The 13049-nt window shown below is 36.4% G+C and overlaps 1 protein-coding gene across 1 annotated transcript; it reads right to left on the bottom strand.

Moving 5' to 3' along the window:
- Nucleotides 1–5961: 5961 nt before the first annotated feature.
- Nucleotides 5962–12464, bottom strand: LOC135134641 (uncharacterized). The gene is made up of 6 exons (XM_064063367.1): nt 12453–12464; nt 11158–11387; nt 10594–10970; nt 10275–10535; nt 9822–10010; nt 5962–9764 (listed from the first exon to the last, which is right to left on the bottom strand). Exons 1-6 carry the CDS (start codon nt 12462–12464, stop codon nt 5962–5964), a joined length of 4872 nt encoding a protein of 1623 aa, XP_063919437.1.
- Between the last annotated feature and the right edge of the window lie 585 nt (nt 12465–13049).

Below are 13049 nucleotides of genomic sequence, written 5' to 3'. Positions count from 1 at the left end.
TCTAGAACTGGCTTTGCAACCGTGGTTAATATACTATTTTTTTCACTAGTAGAAACCATAAGACAATAAATTGAAAGAATAAACGTTCGATTTTTTGACGTACCATGATTTTGTTTTGATTTCTAATTAAACTTGATCTACAGTAGCGGTCATTTCTACGGAACCACTCGATAAAAAGTCAAGTTGGTAGCCCTGTCATCTAGTACTTTACGCAGAACGCGGTTGGTAGCGGTATTTGATATGGCAATCGAAACTAGCACAACACGAATGTTTCGGTTGCCCTCAGCTATGCCGCACTGTATCCCGTGCACACTGTATGTTCTGTTCATCTGTTTATTAAAATAAAATATCTACAATGACAATGGGGTCATCTAACCTGTCAAATTTTTGACACACATGTTTTCCCCCAGAAACCCGTCAAGGTCACTTACACCAAACAAATTTTGAAAATTTACACTAGGGAGTGGTTCTATAGAAAAGATCGCGACTTTAAATCTTCAACACAAAGAAAACCGTTTACACTTGTCGCTGAATTAATCATTTTATCTTCTACCGTCTACCAACTACCATGCGTATACTCAAGTAATGTTAGTAGCACACATTTATTAATTTTTTTAAGAAATAATCACATCAAGTATTGCGTACATAACCTCAATCTTCTTTTTGAACCCGTGGTCGCAAAAGTTGAATTTGCTACCTCTAAATGAGCCGACATTTGCACGCTTCATGGCTGCTAGTGAAAAAAAATTTTATTTCGCTAGCGGTTTATAGTATATTAAAGAACGAGTTTCATAAGGCAAATATTGAGGCACGAATCCAAGTTTATAGAACAAGCGGCGAAGCCGCGAGTTATATAAAGGATGAGTGCCTCAATGGCCTTATGAACGAGTTATTTATACTATTTTTTCTACCGCACACGTTTTTTCCCAAAATTTAATTGAAATTTGCATTTTTTTTAATCTGGGGACTTTTGTCGTGGTTGGTGATGGGTCGGTCTGACACTAACCACGAAATATTTGAGGTTCGAATTTTCACAACAACAATTGTAATTCGAACCAATTCGAGTTTTTGTAATTTAAAATTGGTTAAAATGTCTTGCGAAGAAGTTACGCGTCCGGAAACATGGGAAATTTTAAGTTTAGATTTGCCACTGACATTCACCTGACATTTCTCGTCATTGCTACCAATCTTACCGATCTAAATTACACCAGATCTATTAAAGAACGCCTTTCCGCTATTAACGAACTACTGTGACGTCATTTGCGTGCGTTAGTAGCTCTATTAGAAAACCAAAAAACGTGGGCGGTAGAAAAAAAAAAATTATGGTGCTACCGGATAAACCAAAGCTTTAGTGGCCTACTGACGGCAAAATAAACGTTTGTTTACATGTCAAAATTGAAAAAAAAATATTAATGCAGTGATAAATCACAAGTATAGACTCATCATTCTTTACACATTTAAGATAGCATTTTTTTCAGCAAAATTTTGTGGCGGCGTCATCAAATTTTTAGGGGAAATGAGCAAATACATTTTAATCAAAATTTTACCATGCTTATAAATTTAGAACTACAGATTCATCATATTTTGCACATTTAAGATAGGATTTATTCAGCAAAATTTTGAGGTGACGTCATTAATTTTTTAGGGGGGGAGGAGCAAATTCATTTTGAGTAAAAATTTATCATGCCTATGATAACTTCAAAACATCTTCAAGATTTCAAAGCATTGGGTTTTGCAGATTCAAAATTGAATTGCAAAATGTTGTTTCATAATTTTGTTTTTTTTTTTCCAAAAATTTGGACGTTTCGGGTAAAAACTCAATTCAGAGTCATAAACTACATGTGTAGAACCATGGTAGAAGGAGACATGGTATAGGCATAGGCATCGGGTGTGACGTCAAGTGGCATCAAATTAGCGCGAAATTACGTAAAATACATTCTTTAAATTGCAAAAATTTATTTGTGATTATTCAGTTGTTGCAGTTGTATGTGTGATGTGATTGCAGAATTTAGGTTTGTGGAGAGAACTGAGCATAAATATGTCAAAAACCTCTTTTCAACATTCAAGTGATAAGAGCAAATTGGCATTTGCATTTGCTGATGTCCCACATTTATTGAAATTGATATGAAACCACATTTTTGGACCGTTCAACTATCAATAATTACATTTTTATCATTATTAATTTCATTAATTTTCGTTAGCCGACAACTAATTGACGTATTGGGCAAAGCGATGACAACTCAAGCTGAAATTTCCTAGACTTCCCTAGCGAAGCTTACAAGAGTCACAAGGTCGTTGATGCCACCTGAGGTCACAAATGGATGCGCAGACGATTTTTAAATTGGTACATCGGATGCCTATACCATGTCTCCTTCTACCATGGTCCACGGCAACCCGGAAGTTGAATGAAAATCGCTTTCTGCGCTACTGCTTTTATACGGATTTTTGCCCATTTATTTTGTTTCCCACGACGTTGGCGAGCCATAATAGTTATTTATGTACCAAGGACGAAAAACTGTCTATTATAGTGGAGTCTGCAAATTGATAGCCGAGGCTAGTAAGAAGGCGAGACAGACAGTTTTTCGCCGAGGTGCATATTACATTGTTTCATCGACCTTCATTTATACGTAAGTTCGTACAGATTTCGTCAATAATTAATTTGACAACAGCAAATGAAATGATTCAATCCCCGCTCTCGCACCGTGCGGGCGAAAAGAGTTTGCGGACGAAAAATACTTGCCTTCAAAAATAGTCGATTTTTCGTTCGGGAATTAGTACGTAAAATGTAATTTTTTGTAGAGGTCGACGAAAAAAATACAACTGGTTTTTTATCGTGTAATGCTGACCAATAGTGACAATTAATGACAGTAATCAGTGTCAAAGTTTGTCATTTAATTCCTGTCATCAATTCATCATTCATTGTCTCCATGTCTTATTTAACGGAAGTTGATAGAGCACGTATTCTCGCTGAGTTAGAGTCTGGAAGATCAGTACGGGATTTAGCCGGGCTACACTTAAATATTAAAAATATAAAATTGAGCTACCTAACCTGTCTTTCTATAAACTGTCCCATTTGTCATTATATTTTAAACTCACAATCTAGAATCCGTAACAAACTATGAAAAGCATTGAAAAATTTGACGTTTGTCTTTCTGTCATTGTTCCGCTTTTTTTGAAACCAATTGTACATTATGAGTTGCCCGGAACGCGACTTTAGGTCTTATTTTGCTGTTTTATAAGGTTTAGTTTGGTTTGACTAGGATTTCGTCTTGGACGGATTTACGCGAGTTCGGTGTCGTAAATTTTTCGGTTTTTTCAACTTGCATCATGGTTCCCATGTCGTCATCGCTACGTTGCGTCAGCCTGCTGCAACGCTGTTAGTAAAAGCGGCGTTTTTTTGATCTGTTTTTTTATGCGTCTGCGTTTCGCCTACTGCTGTTTTAGTTTGGGTACGAATTCTAATTGCGATTGGCGGTTTTTATGGGTGTACAGTTCTGGGCATGTTGTTCGCAATGTCTGACAAGCGCAATGGTATTTACAATTTGCGACTATGCGAATTTTGTTCTTACGTTTGGGGATTGGTGATCGAGTCTGATTATTTGTTTGAATGGTACTATGTGCAGATTTGGACATGCGTGTTAAGTAATTAAGATTTGCAAATTTGCGAATTTTGTTTTTATGTTCTGGGGATCTGTTTTTCGTTTTTTTCTTTGTAGCGATTTTCTCGTGAACTGATTTAGTGACGGCCCGTCACGACGAATTAGACGATTATAACTTACATCAGTTTAATGACAATTTGCGCTCCAATTACCGCAGAGCTGATTTGCTGGGATTATATTATAATGAACTGTTGAATACCGACTGGGATTTTTTACTTCAACTTACAGATATAAATACAGCCTGCGCTGATTTTTACGATCGTCTTTATTAAATTTTTGATCATTTTGTTCCGAAATATATTCAACGACCCTTAAAATACCCAGTAGGTATGGTTTTCACCTAAAATTATCAAATTGATTAAAAAGAAATATTCCTCGTGGAAGAAAGCTAGAAAATCAGAAGATCGGGAAGAATTTGTTCGGTTGAGAAGAATTGTAAAGCATGAATTAGAAATCTCATATAAGAATTTTGTGTCTTCTGCAGAAATAAATATTAATTCTGATCCGAAGCAAATTTGGAGATACATTAAACTTAAAAAGAGTAGCACAGAGATACCGCTTAATATGACATTTCGGAATGAACCAGTATCAGGAGGGGAGGCTATAGTAAACTCATTTGCAACGCTTTTCAAATCCTCTTTTCAGTCTGATTTTGGTGAGGTTACCTCAGATTCTGTAAATAACATTAATTTTGGTAGTGTTCATGAAGAGAAGGTCTACTCTAAATTAAAAAACTTGAAACCACAATTTACAGCTGGTCCAGACTTAATCCCTGCGTTTTTAATTAAAGATGCAGCGTCTGTATTCTACACTCCCTTAACATTTCTGTTTAATTTAGCCATTCACAGTCAGACATTTCCCGAGTGTTGGAAAACTTCGAAAATAATACCGTTACTTAAGAAAGGAGATAAGACCGCTGTAGACCAATAGCAATCCTAAATAATTTTGCCAAAGTATTTGAACAGATAATTTTCGATATTATTTACTACCAAATTAAAAACATCATAGTTGATAATCAGCACGGATTTATTCAGAGACGCTCTACAATCACTAATTTAATGACTATTACACATTATATTGCTGTCAATCTGGACGAAGGATTCCAAAAGGATGTTTATACACCGACTTCTCCAAGGCTTTTGACTCTTTAAAGCATATGATGATATGACTCATTTAGTTTCTATTTCTCCACAAAATACGTTTCCCTTGATAAACCTATAAAAATTTTAGAATCCTTACAACTAGACGTTTTTCAAATGTAAAATATAGATTTTTTTTGCTATAACGTCTTGAGATTTGTAGTAGGGGATTTTAATTTAATATAACAGTAAAAGCAGTAGTAGAGTGTTCCCAAAATATTGGCAAAATTAGACAAGTCGTTTTTCCTTTAATTAAATAAATATGTTACTTCTTCATTCATTTTCTGAGTCATCCTATATAACTCCATAAAAAGATATTAATAAAGTAAAATTTTTAAATAATATCATCAGTTCAGGGATTATTAAATAATAAAATTGCTTGCTGTTGGTTATTATCTAAATTAAATTTTCTTGTCCCAAGAATAAATTCACGATTACAGTACTCTTTTTATTATGATTCAAATAGAACCAACACACTTGCAAGATCACCAATTACGATCATGTCATATAATTGTTACAAACATTCTGAAAATATATTCTGAAAATATATTCTGAAAGGTTATTTTGTGCTGAATAACTATCTAATAAAACATTATGCCTACGTCGTCAAAAACATTTTTTTTGGAAATTGTTCATTGATAGTTCCAGTTAAAGGTGTTGTTGACGACTGGAGCTTTTTCCAGCCGTATTTGTGTTCATAGAACTAAGAATGAAAGTCTTGTGTTGCTACACTTGGTTTATTGTTTCGCTTGCGGTGGTTACATCGCTACTGGTCTTAAAATTAAAAATTAACACAAAGTATAAAAATAAGTGGGGGTTAGGCCGACTTCTCCTGTGATCGCCGCCAATTCTTCAAAAGGAGCGAGCCGCCCCAAAGGGAGCCGCTCCAAAGAGATCCGACTACACGCTCCGCCAGGAAGTCGGCATCTTTGGAGCGTTGAGTTGCGGCAAAGGCGGCAAATTGCAACTACTACCTAACAATTAACATAACTCCCCCCGTTGAAAGAACATATCTTTCAAAATGAACATGCCCACATAAGTAAATTGAAATAAACATATAACAAACAGACAAAATAAGAACAAAAAAAATAAGAACCAATGTCATGCATGCACCCCAGTGAATGTCTCTAAGTTACTAGTCAATGGGTAAAGTCTTTCACTCATCACTGAACTGGCACAGCACAAAGTTTGGTTACAGGCCTTTTATGCACTCCGCGCACTGTTTTCACCGTTGCTACGCGGCACTGATTGTCGCTTCCCGGGTGCAGTTCCTGTATACGACCAAGAGGCCATTGTTGGGGTGGGATGCCGTCCTCGCAGATTATTACCAGGTCTCCAATTTGTGGCTGTCGCGCTGGAACTCGTTGCCATTTCGCCCTGTGTTGTAACGAGTGAAGATATTCGCGCGACCAACGTCTCCAGAAATCTTGGCGAATTTTCTCCAGAAGTTGATAGCGAATCAGGCGATTGGTAGGTATGTCGCTACAGTCTTCTTCTGCGGGTGCAGTCAGTGGACCACCAATGAGGAAATGAGCAGGGGTGAGAGCGGAGAGGTCGTTTGGATCATTTGAAAGTGGAGTAATAGGTCGGGAATTTAAGCATGCCTCTATCATAATTAAAATCGTGTTCATTTCTTCGTAATTGAGAAGAACGTTGCCTAGAATGCGCCTTAAATGACCCTTTACAGATTTTATCGCTGCCTCCCATATCCCACCCATGTGTGGAGCGTGCGGAGGAATGAATTGCCAATTAATACCCATATTCGTTAAAGATTTAAGAACTACGTTTTCGAAAGATTTAGTTCGAAATAATTGGAACAATTCTTTTAGATATCGATTCGCCCCAACGAAATTAGTACCATTATCAGAATGGAGCTCATGAGGTTGACCTCTGCGTGAAATAAACCTTTTCAATGCATTTAAAAACGCTAAAGATGAGCACTCGCATACGAGCTCGATGTGCACGGCACGAGTGCTGAAGCAAACAAAAACAGCGACATAACCCTTGATGGTTTTTTGGGTTCTGCCGTGTCCATTTTTTAAAATAAAAGGACCACCGTAGTCTACACCTGTAATAAAAAATGGTCGTGAAGGTGTTACACGAGTTTTAGGAAGATCCCCCATTAATTGACTGAATGGTACCGGCTTGCAGCGGTAACATTTTAGACACTTGAATATTGTTTGTCGAATTGTATTTTTGGCTGAAATGGGCCAATATTTGCAGCGTACTGCAGACAAGGTTCCCTGACAACCGATATGAAGGTTATCCTTATGATATTTTTCAATTATTAAACGAGTAACAAAATGGTCTCTCGGCAATAACAACTGATGCTTGCGATCATTACTGATTTTAGCATGATTTAGTCTACCACCAACTCTTAAAAAACCAGAATTATCAATAAACGGATTTAAACCTTTTAATTTACTGTTACTCGTGATTTGATTATGCAACTTAAGTTGATGTATATCATCCTGAAAAGCTTCTTTTTGAACTAATTTTATTATTAAATTATGTGCTTCTATGATTTCTTTGCTTGTTACATGACCAGATTTTTTATTGTCCTTATTTCTCAAATTCTGAATAAATCGTATTATTATGGCAGTAATTCTACACAATTTATCAAAGTCCGAGTAACGTAGTAGAAATTCAGTGGAATTTTTGGTCGCAAGACAACATGTTAACTTTAGTTCCGGCAAATCAACATGTGACGAATCCTTTAGATGTTCGTACGGTAAATCAGTCCTAGTTAAAAAGGTCGGTCCATTCCACCAAAGGTGGAAGGACTGCAAATGACGGGGATTATCCCCGCGGGACAAAATGTCCGCAGGATTCTGTTCTGATGAAACGTGATGCCAGTTATTTTCAGGTGTTAAGGACTGTATCTCTGATATCCGATGTGATACGAATGGTTTTAATAGTGTAGGCTGCGTTCGAATCCATGCTAACACAATAGTGGAATCAGTCCAGTAGTGACACTCCTGGACATCAAAGTTTATCAAGGATTGCTTAACTTTATGAACTAATCTAGCTAAGAGAACTGCGCCGCACAGTTCAAGTCTGGGAATGGTCTGTGTTTGCAAAGGGGCAACTCGGTTTTTTGAGCATAAAATTCGTGCTTCATAGTTCCCACTGGGATTCTGGGAACGTAAATACACGCAAGCGCCATATGCGTTTTGACTTGAATCGCAAAAACCATGAATTTCTATTTGATGCTTGTTTGTAACTACATGCCGAGGGATTGAAATATTGGTTAATTCTGGAAATGCGTTTAAAAATTCGCACCACAAAGTGTGTAGTTCCGCTGGTAAGCTTTCATCCCAATTAAGTTTGAATGACCATAGTTTCTGCATTATGATCTTCGCGGTCACTGTGACAGGTGCTACTAAACCTAATGGATCAAAAATTTGAGCAATGGTGCTCAGAACTCCCCGTTTTGTTATTTTATGGCATTTAGGATTTTTTAAACAGATCGAATATTGGATGGTATCATTACAATTGTTCCAAAAAAGTCCTAATGTTTTGGCTGCAGCTTGTTTGTCAAGGTTTCTGATTCCCGGTGTTGAGGTGGAGTCTATGCTAGGTAAATGATTTGAATTAATTTTGTGCAGTTCAAACCCGCCCTTGCTTAAAATTCCCTTAATGTCGTTTAGTATTTGAGATGCATGGTTAATATCGTTTGCCCCGTAAATTAAATCATCTACATAGAAGTCCCGTAAAATTATATTTGCCGCTTCAGGAAAGTTTTGTTTTTCGAGATTTGCTAACTCTTGCAAACATCTAGTTGCCAAATATGATGAACTCGCAAATCCGTACGTCACTGTGTTTAATTCAAAAACCTTTACCTCATCAGTGGAGTTAAAACGCCAAAATATTTGTTGGTATTTGCGGTGATCAGGGTGCAACAATATTTGCCTGTACATCTTTTTTACGTCCGCGGTTATTACAACTTTGTGAATTCGGAACCGAATTAGAATGCTAAATAAGTCTTGCTGTAGGTTAGGGCCAACCATAAGATTTTCGTTAATTGATTTATGGTTAGTTGTTTTCAAAGATGCATTAAATACAACTCTTAATTTAGTTGTGAGGGAAGATTCGTTGTAGACGGGATGGTGGCTTACAAAATAACCTGATTCGTCAGGATAATTTATTTGGGTCATGTGCCCTAGATCTAAATAATCAGCCATGAATTTTGAATATTGTTCAAACAAATTATGATCTTTTCGTAGACGTTTCTCTAGATTATAAAATAATTTTAGTGCAATTTCCTTCGAAGAACCCAAATCCGGAGGTTCGTTTATGATGGACAGTTTCACCTGAAATCTGCCGTATAAATCTCGCGTGAAAGTGTCGATGAATACCTTTTCACAAGGGTCGCGATTATCGCCAGGAAAAACTGGGTCGGATATGTTTGTCACTTCTTCTAATTCCCAGAATTTTTTGAGGTGTACATCAAGATCTGTATTTGAAAGATTGCAAGAAGTTGAAGTGTTTGTGTTGAAATTATTCAATACTCCCGCAATAACCCATCCAAACTGTGTTTTTTGAAGAACCGGCCCGTGTCGGTGAATGCGGATTTGTCCTATGCACATAATGTTCCAGAATATTTCGTTACCGATAAGAATTTCCACAGGCTGCGATAAGTTGTAAAATGGATCTGCTAATTTTATGTTATCGGGTAAATTTTGTAAAGTGGGGAATGACGAGTTGGGTACGTTTCCCGTTATTTCTGGAACTATCAAAAAATCTAATGTTGCTTTAAATGACGAACATACGGATGCAATTTGAATTGTTGCGGCATGATTAATTACTGAAGAATTGCATCCGATGCCAATGAGAGGCAATTGGATATTATGAATATTGCGTAAATTTAGCTTTTTCACCGCCCTTTCTGTTATAAAGTTTGAAACTGATCCATTGTCTAATAAGGCTCGAAATTGCTTACCCTGAATTTTGTCGTCACCAAATGCTAAAAGTTGTGTTGTTGATAAAACAACATTTTTATTTAAGATTTGAGCGCAATTACTCATCGATGACGAGGAGGGTTGTGGCGAATTATTTTGATTAAGATCTACATGCAATAGTGTGTTATGGCGACGGTTACATTTTCTACAATTGCTCGAATTGCAGTTTTCTATCTTATGTCCGCTACGTAAGCAATTAATACAAAGTTTACGTTTTTTGCATTCACTTATTCTCTGTTCAGAGGTTAAGCCTAGAAAGCTTTGACAATTGAAAATATTATGTTGTAATTTACAATAGTTGCACGTAATCTGATTGGTCTGCGACACATTTACAATATGGCTTGCAGATTTATTGTTGAACTGATTATTGTGGAGGTAAGGTTTGTGTTTGTTTGAACTATTTGTATTCATTTTATTGCTCATTTGGTTTAATTCGAAAGATTCAAACATTTGACATCGTTGCGTAAGAAAATCGAGAATATTTTTTGTAGTTGGAATGGTACTATTTAATGTACTTTCCCAAGCGATAGTGGTACTCTCGTCAAATGTACTAGAAATTAAGTAAACAAGCAAATCATCCCATTGCATTGTGGGACGCCCTATAGCATCTAAAGCCTTGATATTAGAATTAACGATCTGTAAGGACGAACGTAAGGATTTTGAGTCTCTTGAATTGATATGTGGTAGTGAAAATAATGCTCTAATATGATGCTGACTAATAATTCGTTTGTTCTCATATCTTTCCGTTAGTAAATCCCATGCTGACAAGTAATTATCTGTGGTTGGTGCTAAGTGACTACTTAATTGTTTTTTGTGCATCTCCTGTCAAACTACCTCGCAAATAATGGAATTTCTGAACTGGATTTAAACTTTGATTATCATGGATAAGTGATTTGTAACAATCCCTGAAACTGATCCATTCCGTGAATGCACCACTGAAAGCCGGTATAGAAATTTCAGGCAATTTGATGGAGATAGAATCGGGTTTGTTTTGATTCGAATTTGCCTGAGCAACTGTGTCTACTTCGATACCTTTTTTTTGAATAAGTTGTTTGGCCTCGCTGATGGCCTTAAAATATTTATTTTCGAACTCGAATGAGTCCTCATCTTTAACTTGAGACTCATCGGTTTCTATAATTTCTAAATTGATATTTTCAAATTCTTTTAACAAAGGTTGGATTGCACTTATTCGTTCTTCAATCTCAGCAATTCTGTTGTGATTTTCGGGGTCCGATATAAATTTTAATAAAAGTTAGTTAATTTAGTTTTAATCGCAGCTCGTCTTCTAACCAAAAGTTTAATTTCCCCCATTGTAATGAAACACGATATTAATTACAACAGCACATGCAGAGGAGAGTGTGGAAATATGGTAAAGAAGAAAAGAAGTGATCCACAAACCTGTGTCGGTGACGTGCCGATGATGAAGAAGAACTCTTGGATGTAGCGTAGTAATGTAGCGATGTGATAGTTATTAATTTGTTGATTATGAAGATGTTGGGAAAAACTGCGTTGCACTTGCACAAACACGTTTCCCGAATGTCGAGTATTGACACTGCGTTCAATATCCGGCTCGAAGGACCATATGTTGACGACTGGAGCTTTTTCCAGCCGTATTTGTGTTCATAGAACTAAGAATGAAAGTCTTGTGTTGCTACACTTGGTTTATTGTTTCGCTTGCGGTGGTTACATCGCTACTGGTCTTAAAATTAAAAATTAACACAAAGTATAAAAATAAGTGGGGGTTAGGCCGACTTCTCCTGTGATCGCCGCCAATTCTTCAAAAGGAGCGAGCCGCCCCAAAGGGAGCCGCTCCAAAGAGATCCGACTACACGCTCCGCCAGGAAGTCGGCATCTTTGGAGCGTTGAGTTGCGGCAAAGGCGGCAAATTGCAACTACTACTTAACAATTAACAGGTGTACTATTGCATAATGGGAATAAATATCTAGTACTGCCGACTGCATCCTCCATAAAAACTGTAGAAACATATGAGAAAATTCAACACTTGTTAAACCGTATTAACGACAAAAAGTTTGAATGCAATTTGATAAGCGATTTAAAAATTGTAGCTTTAGTAACTGGCTTCCAATCTAGATATATTTACCAAGCTGAAAACAATATTTCCTAAGCTTTCTGCTGCTAAGATAAACCAAGGTAAAAACTAAAATATTACAGTGAATTTCAGTTTTCATATTATGTACGTTTTCTATATTTAGGAATTTTCATTGGGCTTGAAATTCGAATGAAAGATCAAATGTTCTACGTCTATTTGAATGATACGGAAAAATTTACTTGGGAATCAATTAGCTTAGTAATCAGTGAATTTTTAGGAAACAAACGTTCCACAAATTATGTCTCATTTAAATTTCTTTGCTGATAATAATCTTTTCATCGAGAAATCAAGAAAGTCGAAGGAAGATTTAAAACAAAGACCCCATACATCAATCTTTCCGAATATATGAGGCTTTTATAAAGAGTTAGATCCTTCTACATATTATAGGCAGGTTAAATATTCGTAGACATAATTAAATATCTTTCGACGGAAATCTGTGGCACATTTTTTTTGTGCGTTTTTCTATATAAAATTAGAATTCATTTCATGTGTTCTGATTGATCACCGGACGACAATAAAAATTTGAATATTTTTTTTTGACGACATGGTTATCTCATTTAAGAATTATTCAGCACAAAATTACCTTTCCGACCATGTTTAGAAAATATATGTAACAAAAACACAGTTCTACTGTGTTATAACAGAATATCGAATCAATTTGATGTTTATTTTCACTCACATAGAAATATTTTAAAATATGTTACTGTTGTGTTCGGTTTATAATAGATATGTTTTTTATTTTGTTACAGCCTGTTTAGTTTTTATTATATGCAGAATTTTACTTATGTTGTACCTTTATACTTTATTTTGTTATTAATATTGTCACAGTCACAAAAATATGTAACCTAGTTACGATGGGATTGCCAAACACCCTGCTCGCGATATGATTCCATCGAGGCCATGGAGTGTCGACACATACCGACAGTAGGGATAGTTGCTGACACTGCAAGGGCTTCGTGTGGTTGACGAGAGCGGGTGGACGGCAGTTGGGTTGTGGCAAGAGAAAGAAAAAGAACCTGTGACATGTTTCTCCCAACAAAACAGTAAGTAGTTTTATTGTATTTGAATTATTATCAATAGAAATAACGTAAACTCACGAACTGGGCTTTTTTACCCCGCTCTACCAACCCCTTAGAACACCTCAGTCGTGACATATGGTGGAGGCGCCGAAATTTAACTA

This window comes from Zophobas morio, unplaced genomic scaffold (genome assembly GCF_036711695.1).
Source record: "Zophobas morio isolate AGI-343-1 ecotype UQ-CSIRO unplaced genomic scaffold, CSIRO_AGI_Zmor_V1 ptg000023l, whole genome shotgun sequence".
Lineage (NCBI taxonomy): Eukaryota > Metazoa > Arthropoda > Insecta > Coleoptera > Tenebrionidae > Zophobas > Zophobas morio.
The sequence above is the reverse complement of the archived record's forward strand: the minus strand, read 5'-3'. Positions and strand labels throughout refer to the sequence as shown.